At 45.3% G+C, this 19,824-nt stretch overlaps 1 protein-coding gene across 1 annotated transcript in view; it reads left to right on the forward strand.

The window, feature by feature from the left end:
* Positions 1–19,824, forward strand: part of MAPKAPK3 (MAPK activated protein kinase 3) — a 51,955-nt gene that overhangs the window by 15,525 nt on the left and 16,606 nt on the right. Inside the window, exon 2 of the mRNA XM_040568443.1 lies at positions 19,684–19,823. Within this exon, the coding sequence (XP_040424377.1) occupies positions 19,684–19,823 (140 nt within the window). The remainder of the gene's footprint in view (positions 1–19,683; position 19,824) is intronic.

Here is a 19,824-nt window from a genome sequence, read left to right on the forward strand (position 1 = left end):
CAATTTATATGATGCCTGTAGTTAGCTGATTGAAAACATGAGCCAACTGTTAGCACTGCCTTCCAGGAGGCTTGTCTGCTCCAGGAGCTGCTTGTATGCGTTGTGCATCAGCCTGCTTCCCTTTCTCGCTGCTGTTAATCCAGGGTCTCCTGCAGCAAGACACAGGTATTATAACAAGCCTCATGTGGAATCTTCTCAGACATCTTTAGCTTGACTAGGTTTATTTAAATTGTAATTTGTTGTTAATTGCCCCAAAAGTAAAGAAGCGTGAAATAAATGTCTTCTAACTTCACCCATTTTATTGTTAGTTTGAAACAGAAGACTAGGAGGCAGCAGATTACTTATCCATAGACTTTGTACAACAAAGAAATAAGGCGTGCAAATGATCTAGCATTGCCCAGTGGAACTGAGGAAAATAAAAAAACTAAATGTACCAGAATTGAAAGACACAGAGATAATAACCATTGCTGAAAGAGGAGAGCAATCAGATAAATGAGTCTAAGAATTATTGATTTGTCTATTTAATTAATACAAACCAAAACTGGAATGATAGAAAATTATATATAGTTTTTAAAAAGCAATATAGTGGCACAAAGTTGTGTGATATAATGATGAAATACAGATAATGCCTAGTTTTGATTATTGAGTGGGAAAGTTTTTTCGTCAAGCATTTTCATCTATACTACACCCAGTGTTCCTAGAAAAATGAGGAATTTGAACAAAGCAAATAATAAAGTTAAAGCAAATGGTAAAATAAAATATGCTGGAGGTTGTGTCACCGCTTTGATTCCTTTGTTTTTGTTAATGATTTTCAAGTACAAGCAAAAGATACAGAATAGTAACAGAGTAAAGTAGTAAATATGTTGCTATGCAATCAAAAGGAAGAAGATGTAGCTCTCGAGAAGGTGGGAGAAACGGGCAGAAATAAAATACTGAGAACGATGCAGACTGATACTTGGGTACAGGGTTACTCCTTTGGGGGATTAATTAACGGCATCACAGCAGCATATCAAAAATTAAAGAATTTTCTGTGCAGCTGCACTTGGACACCCTCAGTTATATTTGGTGCATTAGGGTTCATCTGATTCGCTACTGAATAGTGCTGGTGTTGCAACTACTTAACGTGTGGATGCGAGTACCATCTGCACCCTGCGAATTTCAGCATTGAGTGACGGAGATACCACGGATCAAGGAAGACGGGAAGACATCAGCTATCTGAATTGTTCCAAGAGTAGAGCGTTCTAGATAATTAGTGTTTGCAAGGGTGAGTGATGATGAAAGCTAAATATATATGATTTGAGGACAGCATCAGGAAAAGGGATCTCAGATAAAATACCGATTACTTTCCTGATTTTTACTTTTCCTTTAGCTTCTCAGGCGGTATCAGAGTTAATTGTAGAATGAGGCAAAAATAACCCACAAAGTCAGTGTCCTTGCTCAGGCAAAATATCTGTTAAGTCAAGAGAAAGGTTTATCTCAGCAAAGACATCAGGACTGTGACTAATGTCATGAATCTTGTGTAAAAAGGGAAAAAAAAAAACAGAACTCAGGAAGAATGATGATCTGGTCAGGTCAGTGCTGTGAGCGCCCTTACCAGGGGATTATGCTGTGCCTCTGGAAAGACGCAGAATTGGGCTGGACGAAGCACACCTCTGTAGGCAGGGCTCCTAGCTCAGCGTCCTGGTGAGATGGCCTTGATCTACGTGCTCTCTCTCTCTCATCATAATACTCTGCCAGGCTCGAAGGTTCAAATTTCCTGTGCAGAAATAGTTTTGCAGGAGATGTTTTGGCAGAAATTGTTCAACCATTTCCAATAATAAGACTAGAAAAAAAAACAATTGCCTACATAAAATACAAATTACATTTGTAGCAATCTGCATGTTATTTGGATTTGATGTTTATCGAGGGATGAATTTTCGTCTAGGACTGTCTTGCCCTGTCACCTTTAATTTTTCCAAGTTCAGCCAAATCATACATCTCGAATGGTGAATCAGGATGTGTTCAGTTGCGACGGCTGACTCCAGGACAAACTGGGTGCAGAGGTGGGAGAAGTAAGTGTGGGATGGGGAATGGAGAGGGAAGAGGCTGGGTGCCAGAAGAGGTCCTTCGGGCAGTGAGGCTTGGTAGGAGAGGACAGTGGGATTGAGGCAGAGGCAGAGACAAGACCAGCAGGGGGACTGGGTTTTGCAGGAGATCACTAGGAGACCACCTGGCACCGTGCTCACTGCTGCAGGCAGGACTGCGACCCAGAACCTCCATGTCCCGTGGCTTCTGTCCTGTCACCGAGTAGCTGGGAAAGTCACTGGCGTAAAATGCTTTATGCCTTGTTTATCCCTGGCTTTATATGCTATGTCATTGTCACTTACTACTGTTCTAGCTAACTGGCAGAGGTCTTGCAGCAGATATGTGGGCTTTAGCCCTGCGGGTAGGTCATGGGGGATAGCAAAGTGAAGATACATAGAAGGGTTTGATATTTTCAGGATTGGTTTGCTGGTGGAAAACAAATCCAAACCACTAGACAGTTGCTTCCACATACGCTTGAACTCCTTCCTAAAGTAGCAGTTTGGGGTTGGGAAACAGAGCACTCAAATGTAATGTCAGGATCTGTGCTGTCCATGCTGACCCTCTTGTGTGTGGTGTTTTCTACCCCACTTCAGCCTTTTTCAACGCAGAGACAAAATGATTGGATTGCTAAATATTTGGCTTCAATAGCTGGTTTTGTCATCCTTGTCCAGCATATGGCCAAGGCTTTTTCACTTCAGGTTGTTCAAGACCTACTCTGAAAACAGATATTTTCATTTCCCCCTGGTTATACTTTGTGGTGTTTTCATTGCAATGCCTGGACCACTGCTATTTTCACAACATTGCTTCAAGGTAAGTTTGCATTGTCCCTTGTTCACATGTGGTAAGTAGAGGGATGGGATGGACTTCTAAGAGCAAAAGTAGCCACTGATTTCTTGGGAGCATTGTTTGAAGTATATGGGTTGAGGACAGCTTGTTTTGGGGGCAGGTTTTTTTCTTTTCTGCTCCTCCTCAGAGTACATAGTAGCAGGTTGTACCTCAGCTCCAGCCGAGCTCTGCTGCAGTTGGGAGTTCCCGATGCTTTTGCAAATGAGACTGCAACTCAGGCTGGTTAGAAACGAGGTGCTGGCAGTTAGTGACTACCTGTTTGGCTCGGACGACTTTCTGAGCATTGTGTGAGACATCAGAAAGGGACAGGAGCAGAATACGTATTTCGAGAGTAGCATTCAGCCGTGGTAACCACAAGACCTTTCTCTTTCCGAGCTCCTGCCTCTCTTATATTGCACCTTCCAGTTTCTATGTGAAATGCAGAGGAGGTGGGAGAGGCCACAGATAGCAGTCCCCATCAGTCTTTGATCCTGACTTGCATCCCGATCGGGTTCAGGTTGTACTCTGCATGTTGTAAGGATGAAGTTGAGGAGGGAGGTATAGTGTATATTAATAAGGCATTTAATGCATACGTGCAAAGGAAGCAATATTAAAGTTACTCAAGCAGCCTTAATCCTAGAATTCACTAAAGTTAAAATGTCTAAAATGACAATTTAAATCATATTTTGTTTTTAAGTATTACAGAGGTCTGTTGATAGTGAGAACAAGATGAAAAAGAACCACTAGTCTATCTTCAACGTTTTGTTTATTACAATTTTATTGACGAGGTATTAAATGGTTCAAAGAGAAAACAATTTAGAGAAACAATGGAGTGATGAAATTACTAAGTTATGCTGTATGCACGGAATTTATCAGCATTTATTAGAGCCTCTTGTCATCTGTGTGTTAGAGCTTTTCAAACAATTTGTGCTGAAAGCACCATGCCACAGTAAAACATGAGGAAAATGACTTCCAGAGAGAGTTTTGTCCCGAAAGAAGTCTGTGCCAGACCTAGGAAAGGATCTGAGATCCCCGAGTCCATTCTCTTAATGGTGAGAGCCTAACCTCTTAACTGTACTGCAACACTTCATATAGGCAATGTATGTAAATTATTCAGCCAGAAAAATCCGTGGTGTGATCTGTCAGGCATTTCCCAGGGCCTTAAGTCGCGGGTCACTTGCAGTCCACGCAACATGTAAAGCCTGTGTCGTACAACAGCTCTCAATAACTACTTCTCAGAGATTTAATTGGTGGTAGGGTTATTTTTACTTCTGCTATCAATCACTTCCAATAAAGCTTCACCATTCTTCTGCTCTTTCACTGAAGCCTTTTCAGTGAAAGCTGCAAGCTGCGCCTCTGCTGCCTTACTGCTAATTTTTGGTCGGGAATGTGCAAAGTGGTGGATTCAGCTTTCATTCCTTTTTCTTCACTTTGTTTTGCAGAAGTTTCCTCATTTTCTGTACTGCATCAGAACTTCAGGTTGTGGCACTGCCTGCAGTTTGTTACAGGAGCTCCTGGGTGCGTGTAATGCTGCAGGTCATCCCGGTGAAAACATAAGCTATATAGGCTGGGTGTTCCCTTTTGATTTTCGGCGGCATGGTTTTGACAGCTTAGCTATGTAAACGAATATTAATGTGTCGGAAAAATCTTGAACTCGCAGAACTCGCATGGTCTGAACAGTGAAAGGAGCCCATATTAGGGCTTTGCGGGAGAGGTGGGGTGAGCTGTGCAGCATCAGGCCCACCACGGGCTGGGATGAAGGGAGGGCAGAGGCAGGACTGTGTGTGGGGTCTGCTTTCTGTCATGTTGGTAGGACTGCCACAGTGAGCTTTTGTGCTAAATTTACCCAACTAATAATTACTTAGAGACAGGATGTCTGAGCTAAAGGTGCAACAAATATTAAATGTACACTAAGTACAATAGGTTCTTGATAATAAGGAAATCTGTGATAGCAGTATTTACAGGCTAATAGCATAGAGATTGGCAAAGATAGGAAAAGGAATGTAGCTATTGACTGGGTGCTAATGCCCAGGGAGCTTTTTGTTGGTTTGGTTTTGGGTGGTGTTTTTTTTTTTTTTTTTGAAGGCTTACCTAGTCAAAGGAGATGATGTTATCCTATGTGGCCTAGATGAAATCTGGGCTGAGGACTACTGCAGGAATCTACACAGCTATAGACTATTTGTCATCTAGAAATCTGTGGTCTTTAAATGGTGCGGTATCTGTGCAGAATGAACCTTTAAAGTTCTTCTTCAAAGTGCCAGAGAGCACTGCTGGATCCTGGGATTTAAATGCGTTTCTCCCTTTGGCTTCTGACAGGTATTTGTTGCTTTTGATACCTTCTGCAAAGTATCTAAGCCAACTGGGTGGGTGTATCTACTAGAGAACAAAGCTCTTGCATGTATTACAAAACAACGGGGGATTTGTGGCTCTGTTGTTCGTTTCATTTGATGCACACTCTTGGATTGGATTTGGTTTAGTTTATCTTCCATAAATAATTGCTTAATTCAAATATGAACCTGTATGCTCCATAATGTTTAGTCAGACTTGTAAGGTGGGTGAGCGTGGATCTCTTTAACTATACTGAACCCATCGATAAGGCTGCTTGCTTTTTTATTTTTTGGTACCATTGTGGTGTAGGCAGAATTGGGGTCATGAAAAATATGCACTTACTTATTTGAGGAAACATACAGACTTCAGTGATGTTGCTGCAGCCAAGCCTAATTCCATCTTTCTCAAAAGGCAAGAGAATTTTTCTTTCTGTTGCAGAGGCTGAAAACCCCTTTATTAGAACTTGCCTCAGTAAGCTTGTTGGTGAGTTATGAAAGGGCTCCACTTTCATACTCTAAGCCCCAGGTTCTTGAGGTCTCCTCACCTAAAGCTCACAGGGGTAAATGAACCAAACAGGCACAGTATTTATGTAGCAGTCCTTTGGGAAATGGGCAATAATATTTTCCGGTAGTGCTCTCATGTTTTAGAAAGGAACTGCAGCTGTCACATGGCATTCCCCAGGGACCCTATGAGGGTTCCTGGTGTGCGGCTTGCCAGTAATCCCAGCGTTCATGAAACTTGTCTTTGGGGTGTCTTGTATTCTCAAGCTCTCTTCTGACCCCCACTCACCCTGTTGTGTAATGACTGTGTGCACCCCTGAGGAAGTTTTCTGGCTAAAGTCCACCTTTTCCTTTCTTTTGTGGTAACTGTTTTTAGAAGCATCTCCCTTAGAGCTGAACAGCAAATGGAATTTTGCATGAAAACTTTATCAAATACGAGCATTTATATTCCCAACATTTAGAAATGCCTGGGGACTTTTAAAGCTCCTCCTGAGAAGGAGAGTAGCCATGCCTATCCCAGACCAGACAGTGCTTGCTTCCCACACTCAGCTGGGGTCTGAGAAACTCGGGGCTCTGTCCCTGCTTTGCTAACTCGTACTTTAGTAGTAGAAACTGAGAGGGGCTCTGCACACTGTGGACAAGCCAAGAGCCCTGTCTGTAGCAGCTGCAGGGACTCAGGCAGTGAAGTGAGAGACCCCAGTTTAATTCAGGCAGAGCAAGAATCTGAAAGTGGATGTCTGCACCTAGGCTTAATAGATAGATAAATCACCTGTTGGTATCTGATTCGTAAAGGCAGGGGCTCTTCCTGAAGAGCAGTTCTGTCCAGGACCTAAGGAGGCTTTTCTACCAATCTGTCGTGTATCTTCCATGGAGACTTTTAGTTTTGACTAAAATAGTTCTAATTTTGCAGCCAGAGATGCAGCTAGCGATGCGTAATTATGAATTCTGGCAATGCACCTCCTCTCCATGTTCAAAGTCACAGCTTCTTGGTTTAGAATAGTCAGCCGCTAAGAAGAAACTGAGACTTCAGGAGCTTTGAAGCTTAGTGCATTATGGTTTGATAAATGCCTCCTGATTCTGCAGTGGTGGATACTATCATTTAGTATTAAGAAGCGTTTTGAACGTGGTTGCATTGGACCTGGTTGAGCTTGTGCTGCATAGTTGTGTGATCAGAACCGTGTATCGCTTTCCTGACATTCTTCCACCATATCTTCTTCTGTCACCCAAAGCAGGGCAGAACCCAAGGAGCTTGCAGCGGGAGGGATGCTGGGTTGCTCTTCAGAGATGGTATTTTGATGGTTGTAAGGAGCCCCTGTAATTCCCCTTAGTCACAAACATGCCAATAACCTTGGAAAAATAATCCCACCTCTTCATCTCATGACACATCAAATGGTGAAGACAAACCAAGAGTTGGTTTCTAAAGGCATTCAGTGGTGCCACTGCTTGGAAGAGTGGTGTGTGGCTGAAAGTGAATAAATACCCGAGCGTTTTGGAGGAGGATTAACACATGAAAGTTGAAATTGCCAGCACCTGACAGGTCTTAGACAAAATCCTGCACAATAGGCAGGTATGCTCCAGGTTTTCTGGAGTGTTGTCTGATGTCCAAAATCTGCAGATTTTTCATACCCTTGCTGTCTCCATTTGGGGAACTGTCTTCCCGACGGATGGGAAGAGCATCACAGCCGAGTGCCTTCTCCCCATGCTGCTGCCTGCTGTGAAGTGTTTGGTCAGAGACCAGCAGCCGCACTGCTCAGACAATCTGTTTTGCTGTTAACACGGCTTTAGTGCGGGTATGTTTCCCTGGTTCCCTGCTGCGTCATGTCTATGAGAATGATACCGGATGGCACATTGCTTCTGTGGAATCATCGCCTCAAAAGTCATTAATGCTTTCAGCAGGCAGCTGCTTCCATGCTACTAATGCTGGCTGGAATCAGGCAGGTGACTTTAAGCCAGGAAGATCTTCCAAGTCCCTTTTCTCCATTGCCCCAGCTTTCTCCTCCCCTCTCCACCCCTCCCTGAAGGCCAAACTTGTCTCTTCCAGGCATACTGGCTTATGGAAATGAGCCAGCATTGCAGTGCACCCCGAGCAGCTACTATTGCAGGGAGAGGGGGGAAAGGACAGCATCGTACAAGAAGGAAAGGGATATGCCTTCCAGCTTGGAAAGGTGGAAAGGATTGAAGTTCCTGCAGTGATTTTTGTTCAGCAGTGCTTTTGCTAAATCTCAAATTTTCTGAGCCCCATGCAGTGTGATGGCGCTTTATCGGAGGCATCAAAACCTTAAATTTCCAAATATTGTTGGGGTCCTCCTCCTCTGCCTCTTGCATGTATAGTCATGAGGCAGCCAGCACTACCCAGGAGAGGAGGGGAAATCTATTCAGAAATGTAAAGGAAATGCTGTCGGTTTGGGGAAAAAAAAAAAAACACAGGAAAAAAAACCCTCTCCATTTAAGCTGTTCTTTTCTACTTTTGTGGTGTCTGACTGCTTTCCTATCATCTGAGTACAGGGGATATGGAGCAGTTTTCCTCTAGCATCTGAAAAAGAAGCGGATAGTGGATTTTTAGGGCTGGAGACCTCTTCTGCCTCTCACACATCCTGGTATAGAGCTAAAAGTTGGCTAGAAATAGAAATAAAATGGGCAGTGAAACCACCAAACCAAAAATCCTGCTGCCTGGAGCTCAAGGGAGATAAAGACTGTGTGCCTGGGGAGGCTGGGAGCAGGGACTCGCTGGGGGCCTGCAGGCGTGCTGGCTGCCGAAGGCGCACCCCGGGGGTTGCTGCTTGACTGGGCACTGCGGGGGCCTGCAGGGCTGGTGAACCGCTGGGCGGGTTCGGGGTCAGGAGGGCCACATCCAGACGTGGCTTGGGGGGGTTCTGCTAGGGAAACTCAATTTGAGGGAATTGAGTGCACCCTCAGTAAGCTTGCAGACAACACCAAGCTGGGTGGAAGTGTCGATCTGCCGCAGGGTAGGAAGGCCCTGCAGAGGGACCTGGACAGGACGGGTCGATGGGCAGAGGCCAATGGGATGAGGTTCAACAAGGCCAAGTGCCGGGTCCTGCACTTTGGCCACAACAACCCCATGCAGCGCTACAGGCTGGGGGCAGAGTGGCTGGAAGGCTGTGCGGAGGAAAAGGATCCAAAGGATCCCTGTTGGTCAACACTCACCTGGACATGAGCCAGCAGTGTGCCCAGGGGGCCAAGAAGGCCAATGGCATCCTGGTTAGTGTCAGGAATAGTGCAGCCAGCAGGGCCAGGGAGGTGATCGTCCCCCTCTACTCTGCTCTGGTGAGGCCGCACCTCGAGTGCTGTGTTCAGCTTTGGGCCCCTCGTTACAAGAAGGGCATCGAGGCCCTGGAGCGTGTCCAGAGAAGGGCTATGAAGCTGGTGAAGGGCCTGGGACACAAGTCCTCTGAGGAGTGGCTGAGGGCACTGGGAGTGTTTAGTCTGGAGAAGAGGAGGCTCAGGGGAGACCTCATTGCTCTCTGCAGCTACCTGAAAGGAAGGTGTGGGGAGCTGGGGGTCAGCCTCTTCTCACAGGTAACTAGTGATAGGACTAGAGGGAATGGCCTCAAGTTGTGCCAGGGGAGGTTCAGGTTGGAGATGAGGAGACATTTCTTCTCAGAAAGAGCGGTCAGGCATTGGGACGGGTTGCCCAGGGAGGTGGTGGAGTCACCGTCCCTGGGGGTGTTTAAGGAAAGGTTGGACATGGTTTAGTGGGTGACATTGGTAGTAGGGGGATGGTTGGACCAGATGATCCTGGAGGTCTTTTCCAGCTTGAATGATTCTGTGAAGGGGGCGAGGGGCAGCTCACGTGGAGTTCTTGAAGGTTTCTGGAGAAGACACCTTCTGGGGAAGGACTGTTAGGTGTGTATCAGCTGGTCCCTCCCCATTGTGCTCCAAGAAGCACGCGTTCCCCAGCGGCCCGTGTGCCACAGCATCAGCTGCTCCAGGTGCTGGGGGGCTCAGCGGGAGCTGGGGGCCTGGGATCGGGCACCGTGCTGGCAGAGCGGAGCAGTGACCCTGGATGGCTACGCTAGCACACTGAGCAAAATGAATCAAGGAACTACAACATAAATAGCAGTTTTACTGTGCCGGTACTTGCTTATGTTGACTCCATCTGTTGAATTCCCCCTTCCTGCAGTTTATTTCCTTCCTATTTAATAGTTCGCTTGGCTTTAGAATATATGTTCAGACAAAATAAGCATAAGAAGTCTTTAGAGAGGAATTTACTTTACTCTTTCTCTTAATGGCTTCCTTTGCATTTCTAGCCCCTTCTGAATACTGCCAGTTTTGTTTCCAGTCAGTCACACCACTCTGTCATATCTTTGCTCTACACAATAAGCAGTTCCAGGGATCTTCTTGCCTGATGCACATTTAAACCATCAGCCTCTGAGCTACCCACTGAGTTATGACTTAGAAACAGATATAGATCTTTGCTTGAAAATGCCAACAGCATAGCTTGCACAAATGTGAGCGTGAAAATATATACAGCAGCAATTTGAAGCAGTAGAGAAGTCTTACTGATGTCCTTGCTGAAGGTTTTAGAGCTTTATTTTTGAAGACAAGTCAAGTCCCCGCAGGGGATGGCTTTCAGGAGTAAGCATTTGGCATTACTCAGGCTGGAGCCATTCCAGTTGGGTTCCCAAGAACTGGATGAAATCTCAGTATCTCATCCATGAGGGATGTGAGGTGGTTACTGCCAGTGCTACCGATGTCTGGGGCATAGCAAGTGTCCCCTTGGGGTAACTCTTGAAAGTAGTAGATGAACCCTGTGGAATGGGAAAAGGAAGATTTAAGTGCTCCTCATTTAGTTCTTGTGTTGATGTAGGGTGGTTTAGAAATACTTAAGATAGGAGGTGCGACAAAAGAGAGCGACACTGCTTGGCCTGACAGGTGATGTGACAAAGCACAGGTGTGGGTGTAGAGAAAGGAAATGTAAAAGAAGAGGAAGAGCAGCAACGTATGAAAGAACTGGCCTGGGATGGCGCATTGCCAAGCTTTACATGGGTGACAGCTCTAAATTCATATGAAGGGGAGGGGAAGTTGGCCCAAAGGGCGTTAGGGTGAGCAGGCAGCAGTATGGGTGGGCGGGAGGTTCGTTGGGATTTCTCTGCCAAACGGTGGGGCTGGGGAAGAGATCCCTGCAGCTGAAAGCGGGGAAGTCATGAAGGTGTGAAGTTGGAAGGGGCTGGGTGCACTGCGAGGTGAAAAGTCAGACACATGGAAAGTGTCCACAGCATGAACCCAGCACACGCCTCAAAGAGCCTCTGTGTGTGGGGAGAGGATGTCAGGTCCTTCCTGGGAGTTAATCTCCGTGACCGTAGCCACACGTGCAAGAAATAGGGAAAGGCTGAGGGGCAGCACGAGCTCCTCTTGGAGCTACTGTTATCCATGCTTAATGAGATTAAACACATTGCTAATTCCTGCTTCTGTCTTGTTCAGTATTATCACTTCTGTGTTAATTTTGATACCATTTATTAGCGGGAAGACTAAGAAAGGAAACATCAGACCTCAGTCTTCTCTGAACTTTTGTTGTTGTTTGGACTGCGCCTTCTGCCATGTCCTGCATGGTTATGCAAAGTGCCAGTATGTTTTTGGAAGTATTGCTGTATTACAGTCACTGCTCAGGAGAAAGGCAAAACTGAGGAAATAAAACTGGCGCTTGAAAAGGAAGTGGGTGAGTTTTGAGATGGCCACCGTTCTTGTGGCAACCTGTCTTGGGCTCAGGTAGGCCCTTCTCTGTGGTAGGGCAGCAAAACTGCTGGCCACAGTGCATGTCTCAGAGAGTGGAGGTATTAGACATCTAGTAGATCAAGATTATAGTCTTGAATTTGTTTAAATGTTCTGTGAGTAGTTTAAGTCAAAGCAGAGGGAAATTTCCAAGGGCTTATGATCACCTGCACTTCTGAGGAGATGCCATGGCATTTTGTGTAGCTGGAGTTTTCTTAAACAGTGAAGTTTCATGCACGCACAGGCTCTATTACTCATGACCAGCCAAGGACTGAGATATATGAATTACCAAGGCCAAGCCACCTGAATCCTTGTTATCAGAATTGACACACTCATAGCTGGCAGGAATGAAGTGAAGCTCTTGTTGAGGGCTTTTTTATTTTTATTTTTTTAGTTCTTTTTCCCTCCAGAGGCAAACCTTATACCAGGCATTAGAGTGGAACTATAGAGTGAAAAGTGTCATCATTTTCAGGAGGGATTTTAATTTCCTTTTCTTTAACTCAGAAATTTAGGAAGAGTAAAAGTGATGGTAGAGCTACACATCTCATTTTAATCACAATCCCCAAATGTGGTAGGCGTTCATGTGATATGAGGCTCTGGAAAATTTGGCACTGTGCTGGTGACCTGGGTGTGCTATAGGCAGAGTGACGCTGTCACATCAAGCTGAGTGTCCCGCGTTCGGGGGCGCAGCCGGCACGCGCCCTGCGCAGCGTGTGTGGGGGCTGCAACCCTGCTCCAAGGACGGAGACAGTGGCTGTCTGTGGTGGTGAAGAGCTACTCAGCACAGAGCAAAGCCATGAGTAGGTTCCTGCAGTCCAGAGACCAGACATTGAAGAAGAGCGTGAACACGAACGCCGTGGTTTGCCTCTCCGTCCTCTGATTCTGCCTGTCGCTTGAGGAAGAGGTACGAAGGGAAGGGTGGAAAGACCACTAGAGTGCTTCCTAATGTTGTTTTTTCTCAGATGGTCCTAACATGCACATTAAAGAATCAATAGAAAGAAAGGGCATTTCGTAGTGTGTCTGTCTTTCAGAAGGGGCTTTAGGCAGATGCTGAATATTGACTTCAAGTATTGAAGGATACAGTCTTCAGGTGTTCTTTCATAGAAGTTGTCATAAGGAGAAGGTACAGAGAGGAGCTGATCTCCAGGCCTTCTTGTATGAGCAAGCATTTTAGGGTGTTCTTGTCTGGTAACAGCATGTTAGTAGCAATTGGTGATTTATTTTTCTTAAAAAATACAGTTGTGGTATTTTGAATAATGTAGAAGCCCCATGTAGCTGGTTTGTAGCCTGTCACAGCTGAGAGTAACCAGAATCTTAAGGTGCCAGTAAGAATTATGTTTCTATCCACACTGCAGAGCAAGTGCAATATTAAAATGCAAAGTAGTCCTATGGTTGTAGGAAAACACATAGCATGCTTTTTATTTAAATCTATGTACCCTACAGTATGAATGTACAGCTGCATACTTTGGGCACTGCAGTTCAAATAGATGAATTTGATATTATCAGATTATTTGTCTGAGCAGTGGCTTTTCTTCATGGGCATTTTTGGCTTGTTTTCTTAATGAAAGAATGTTGTCAAGTGATACGCAATTTTATGTGCCTGCCTTTTATGCTAACCTCACATATGCACAAAGATACCTTTGAAATGTATCCTGGCCCACTGCTTTGCCATTTCAGTTGTGTTTGCCACATCCCTACGAATGTTTATGAAAAAAGGCAGTTGACCTTTGCAGAGTGAATGGCTGGGTGCATATGTAATTAGAGAATTAAGAGTGGTATGTGTCATGTATTTACCTCAGGTTGTTGAACCATATTACTGCGTGCCTGGTTGTGATTTGAATACCACTGCAATAAATAAAATTCAAAACCACACCGAAGTTGTTTTCTGAGAGACCTAGTTGATTCACTGCAGGAGAGAGGCTTGGAGCAAACTAATATTTATACAGCCTGTGCTCTCTGGGGACGGAGGAGCAGGAGTGCTGCGAGAGCTGAATTCTTCTGCCTGTTTGCTGCGTGTCCAGTGTGTGAGCTCTTACAAAAGAGCAAACCTCTCTGTTACCTTGTGCTTTTTATTTTTGTACATCCTACCCTTCCCTCCTGATTTCCTCTTAAAATTCACGTTGAAGAAACTTGTAGCATTGCGTGTCAGCAGGAGGCTGGCTTCAGAGCATGACTCTGGCAGTGCACGCAAGCAGCCCTCTGTCCCCTCCGTTCTCGCTTGTGCTGGCAAGACACCAAAGAGCTGTTGCAAAGGATACGCCGAGTAGAGCCTGGAGGGTTGGAGAGGAGGTGGGCAGAGAAGGGACCCTCAGCACTGGCACCAAACCCCTGGTACTCACTAGGCTGAGTGGAAAGATGAGATGCCACGGTCACATCACACGTGATCACCCTGCTCTGCCCTGAGCCAGGGAAAGCCACCCCTGCGCCTGACTGTCTCCCCAAGCAATGAGGGGGTGCCACTTCATGGCAGCTGCGCAGCCCTTGGACAGCAGCCCCCTTCCTTTGCTGGAAGCGGGGTGACAGTTTCAGTGAAGCCTCCAAGCAGATTTAATTTCCCATAGCCTAAACTGGATTTGAAATAAAAGCAGAAAGGTTCGGTGATGACCTGCTACCTTTGCCTTCCCTGGTTTTATTCCTTGTCTGCAGACCGATGCTTCAGCACCAAATAATTCTAGCAGGAATGTGTTAGGCATTTTTTATTATTTTAAGGAAAGAAATCATTGCTTTCTTTGAGATTTGCATTTGTGCATTTCCCTGCTTGCTGGGCTGCCATTGCAAACAGACACAAGCTCCTTGCTGCAGCTTGACTGACTGGCAGTGCTGATGCGTAGAGAAGAAAAACTACATAATTTCAATTCCTTCTGCATTCTAACACAAAGGATGGCTTTATCCCTTACAGAGAGATCTGAAAACAGGTAAAGATTAACATTGAATTAATAGATGTAATGCAAAACATCAGGACGTAATAAAAGACAAAACGTCCAAAGCCATAGTGATAGCTCTTTTTTTAAAAAAAAAAATTCATAGCATAGGGGTGGGAAGAGATGAAAGAAACATTATCCAAGCCTCCTTTTGCCATCAACCCCTCTTGAATAAAGAATGACTGGAAGAGCTGCTCTGCAGCAAATGGTGTAGCTTCTGTGCATCAGTGTGAATTTAAATTCCAGGGCTTATTTGTAGGATTCAGCATTTTTTATAACAGCTACATGCAAAGAGGAAAGAAAGTAAAAGAAGTTAGACATTTATGCCTGAGCAGAAACTTTCTTCACCCAGCTAGAAAAATACAACTTTATTTAAATACCTACATATCCCTATTCCCTCTTGAGGACCCCAAGGGCTGGAAGTTTCTTCTCATCCCATTCCTGTTAATAATGTCAATATTATATAATATTAATATATAATTACATATATAAAAATATATATGTAATATATAACATATAATGTTAATAATTCCTTTCTGTGAGAAAAGCAGAGTGGAGATTATAAAACAGATTATCTTTTGAAGGAGTTCAGATTCTGGAATTGTTGCAAGTGAGTAAAAGATGCTGCTTAAACACAGAATGTGTGGTGCACGTGTGGTTTAATTCAAGCACCACAACTGTTTGGAACCAGGAGAAATTGCTGAAATTTAAAATAAATAAGAAGATATATGTAAGGGTCTTAGTCCCCTGTGTAGGGAACAGAGAGCAGGTGTAATAGTAAAATTTCTGTCTAATCTGCTAGTGCGTATGTAAGAGAAAGTCACCAATATGTCGTTGCTTCCTGTCCTCAGCCTGTTTCATGCAGGTGCCCATGGATATCTTCTCTCTCTGCTGGTACAGTTGCAGTGTCCAGAAAATCACTTGCTGCTCTCGGGAGTCCTTAGAAGGCTGTTTCCTGTATAGATCAGGCTATTAAGGTACGAGGGTTCCTGCTATCCTTCCTTGCTCCCACAACACCAAATCAATGGAAAAGCAATTAGAAGATATTGTGCCACTTTTCAGTCTCTTTTTTTTTATTTCCTTTCCTCCCCCAGTCAAGAAATTCCGCACAGGGAAAAATTGCATGGGGCTGGCCTTCCAAGCTGTGGTTCAAAAGTGATTTTGTTTTGTAGGTGCAACCTCACAGGTTGAGGAATCCCCACTGTCAGGTCCTGGCTTGGCAGGGCATCCCGGAGTGCCCACCAGTCCCTGCTGGTCCCCACAGACAGGCGGAGCACACCAGGGGGCACTTCCCTTCTCTTGCTGGCTTTTCCTGGACAAGTTCCCTCTAGAGCTCTCGTTCTCCCTTGCCTTCCATCAGCCCATGGTTTTGGTGATCTCCCGGTGAAGAAATTTTAATATTTGCTTCATCTGCTTCTTTCAGACAGCGGGGTCAGTAATGCCGAGCTCCAGCAGAACCAGTTTTCTGCTGTGCAGCTCCAGCTCCAAGCTGTGCTGCCTGTCCATGGACTTGGGCATCCCCACTCTGTTATGCAGAAGCTGCTGTGCACTGGATGAAAAATCTGGGAGATGGGGCATGTCTGAGGGGTTTGCCTTGATTTGGAATTAGGTTGGTTCATCATCCTGCCCACAGCCCGTCGTGACAAGCTGTGACTCAGATGAACTGCCTGGGAACTTAGGAGGACGACTGGAGGCTCCTTGAGCTGGTACTGCACTGTAAAGCTGCTCTTTGCTCCAACCATGGCATGGACCAGCAGGGCTGGAAAACTTTCTGAAGCTCTGGGTTTGTTGATGATTACCTCTGCACTATTGTAGCTTATCAGAGGACCTCATCACAGCCTTATCAAAGCTGTCACAGCCCTAGGAGCACAGAGTGGTCTCGGTGTGGTCTCAGGAAGATGGCAGTGTGTATATTTACAATTATGCTAGCATAGGGCTAGAATTCCAGACTTTCTAAATCATCATCTAAATCTAGTAGAAACTGGTGCCTTTAACCCTGCTTGGCTTTCATTTTAGAGATCGTCTGCAACTCTGAGACTTCAGAAAAGGTATAGCTTATGGTTTCCAATTTTAGATGTAAGATTTCATTTATTTTTAAGGCTCAGAAGGAGAAATTCAAAGGTTAGTGGTTGATTGATACATCAGATGTTGCTTGGTTTGTATCACTTTTCTTAGTATCTGCTCTTCATTTTTGCATTTCCCTTTCTCTGCTTCTCCAGGTGTCATCTTGACATGAGTACATTCGAGCTTGGCACTACGGAGCATAGGAAACTTGCTTGTAGAGTTGGAGAAAAGAAGCTGCAGTGTGCTTATGTATCAAAATGCTTTGTAAAAGCTCTTCAAAGAGAGAGAATTAAGTGAAATAATTTTCATAAGCACTCAGTACAGACATGAAAACATCTCTGCACACTGTGCGAGCACAGGTACAAAGCTTATAATGCAGTTAACATTAGTAAAGGTAATGGTTATGTCTAATTAATAGCACGGGAAAAGTGAGAAGATTTTTGCAGTGTTCTGCTCAGAAGTGACACTAATCCAGTAATATCCAAGCAGTAAGCCCCGTAATGCTTTTCTGAATAGCCTGGTTAATCCCGAGGGTGTTTGGGCTTTATTGTTGCACATGTAATTTAATGAACTTTTGAAGAGACCTCTAGGCAGCAGCCCAAACTCAGAAGGGCAGAGAGGAAAATGCTGGTAGACAGTCCTACTGAACTAGAACACAGTGGCTGTGAAGGAAAAGCTGCTGAATGGGCTGCTGGCTGAAAGAAGTAAAGCAAGTGCTCTTGGACTTGCTAATGGGCTCTTTGTCCAAATTGGAGCCACCTCTTTTCTTTAGGAAGTTACTTGTGTTGGAAATGAGGCCATCGCCAGGCTGGGGGAGGAAGGAAGAGGCAGATGGTGGGTGACCTCCAAGGGGTGTGCTCTGGGTGGACAACACAGCTGTGGAAGAAGTAGGCTGGCTGTGAGGACACTGAACTCCGCGAGAGCTCCTTGCAGTGCTGAAAATCGGGCATTGTGCTGGGGCCACCGCGCCTGCGGAGCGGAACTGAGGGGACCCCAGGGCAGTCGTGGTGCTGAGGCTTCCTGCCTGCCCTGCTCAGGCAGCTCGGTGCCTCCCGTAGCCGCTCTGTATTTCCCAAAAGCACAAAAAAGGATGCCCAGCAGAGCAGCTCTTATCCTGTTCCCAGCCTGGAAGAGAGGAGAAGCCTCTCACGTTCTGTCCAGTGTGGTCTCCCAGCGCTTCCCCAGCATTTCGTGAGGGGTCACAGGCCTTCCCTGCTGTGCTGCTGTGTCTGCTTTGCGGAAGCAGCGAAGGAGTATAAGCTTTTTTTCCCAGTGATGCAAATTGCCTCAGTTGGAGTCAATACAGAAACTACAGTTTGTGACTTCCTTCCTCTGACCTTTAAATCTTGCTTTTCCCTATATTCAAAGAGACGCCTGTGACACCATTTGAGCCTTGGGAAACATGGCAATCGGATGGAGAAGCAATCTGATTTTCCTGGGCTGATTCACAGGTCCCTAATGACAGGTTACGTGTTAATACTTGTTTTCAGCAATTATCATGAGGTTGTGTTTTGACTGGGACCTGATAGCAAGCATGAGTGAGAAGAGCTCCAGGCTAAAGCCTAATAGTGCAGAAGTGGCTGGTTTTGTTTGCCTGTTTGAAAACAGTTCCTGCACAGTTGTAGTCCTTTTCTAAGGTGAATAGATCAGAGGTGATTGCTCTTCCCTTGTTTTTTATTTCTTTTTCAATGCTTTTGATGATGCTTTATATGGCATCGTTTTGTTGCTGCTCCATCATTACGATTATGTATGAAGTACCAAACTCAGATCACAGCCGTATTGTGTAGGATCCATATAAATGTGCAGTAAAGAGCTTCTCACCAAGTGTTATGGGTGTCTAGAGAGACGAGACTGAGAATGGGCAGAGAAGAAAAGGCATGATTCAGTGATGTGCTGCCACTGCACAAAAGCTCGGCTGCAGAGTCTGATGCAGCACAGTTCTTCAAATGGGAAGGGACACGTTCCTTGTGTATGAGGTTCCAGGCTCAGGAAAGATGAGCTCTTCTCTCTCTTCTAGAGATTAACGCCTTTAAAATAAACTGGCTTTACATGTGACAGAGAGAGGTCACTCACCTACATAGTCAAAGGTCTTGTTCTGACCCTGATGTGGTGAGCAATTTGCGTAGTACTTAAGAAGCACATTCAGAGTCAGCATGAAAGTTCTTGTTGTTTTGAATCTCACTGAACTTTAAGGATTTGCATCACACCTAGAAGACCTTTCTCCTAGCACCTGGGGGGCAGGTGGGAGGGTAATTGCCCTTAGCAGAGAGAACTGAGTGAGAGGACCAGGGATGCTTTTCTGTGGAAGATCTCATGCAGCCTCTCAATGCTATTACCTACTAAGGCTTTAGCCCTTAGACATGCATGGGTGTGCTTAATTGTCCTTGGTCCACTGAAAGGAGATGTCCTGAAAGGCATCCTTAAGGCAAAAGCTGGAAGGCAACTGAGGGCAACTGAGCATAAGAAAACTGGTCATAAAGAGGAAATCACTTTTGCTCCACACAGGAATTAATCCTGAATTGAAGACAGGATTATTTTCCCTAGCTTAGGGCAATTTTTTCTTGATCTGAGTGGTTGTGTCCTGAGACTGCATCTTCTCCCAGCACGTTTTTTTTCCGTCCAAAAGGGAGATGGGATTTTCACAGGATACTTAGTTTCATGTTCTTGTGGACCTTGTGGTCTATAAACCAAAGGTATGGGAAGGAGGCTCTGCCTCCCTCCTGAACTTTCCTTTCTTTTTTACAGTTATGGTACACTCATTTTTTCCTACTTGCTGAACAAGTCCCCGTTTCATCCAGAAAGTGGGAGGCTCCAGCTCCGCTCTGCTCCATCTTCACCTGGCTGCACAAGGTTTCTGCTTTCCTTGCAGGAGTTCCCTTTACACAACACCTTTTTCTCCATCTGACTGCAGTGCAAATACTGCAAACAAGTAGCAAAAACCTGCAGTTCTGCGTCCAGAGACAGGTGAGATGGGTCTATATCCATCTCAGCTTCAAAATCTCTCCTCGCTGCCACTCAAGGTCCATCCAGCTTCAAGGGACCAGTTGTTGCTTCTGTATTCTTCAGTCTAGGAAGTGGGGCAGTTCAGAGCTGATAAAAGTCCTGTGATGGATTGGCATCCTTTGGCTGGAGAATGCGCCCAGAGTAGCACTTGTCGTCATCTTTAAACTCGAAGGCTAGTTGCATGTAGGTACCAAATTAAAGCCAAATGATGCAAAGTGATGACATTGCTTTTTCCTATTTCTTTACAGCTCCTGTATGACAACCCAAAAGCTCGTCAGGAAGTAGAATATCACTGGCGGGCCTCAGGGTGTCCCCATATTGTCCACATCCTGGATGTTTATGAGAACATACACCATGGAAAGAGATGCCTCCTCATTGTCATGGAATGG

The sequence above is a fragment of the Cygnus olor genome, chromosome 10 (assembly GCF_009769625.2).
Source record: "Cygnus olor isolate bCygOlo1 chromosome 10, bCygOlo1.pri.v2, whole genome shotgun sequence".
NCBI lineage: Eukaryota > Metazoa > Chordata > Aves > Anseriformes > Anatidae > Cygnus > Cygnus olor.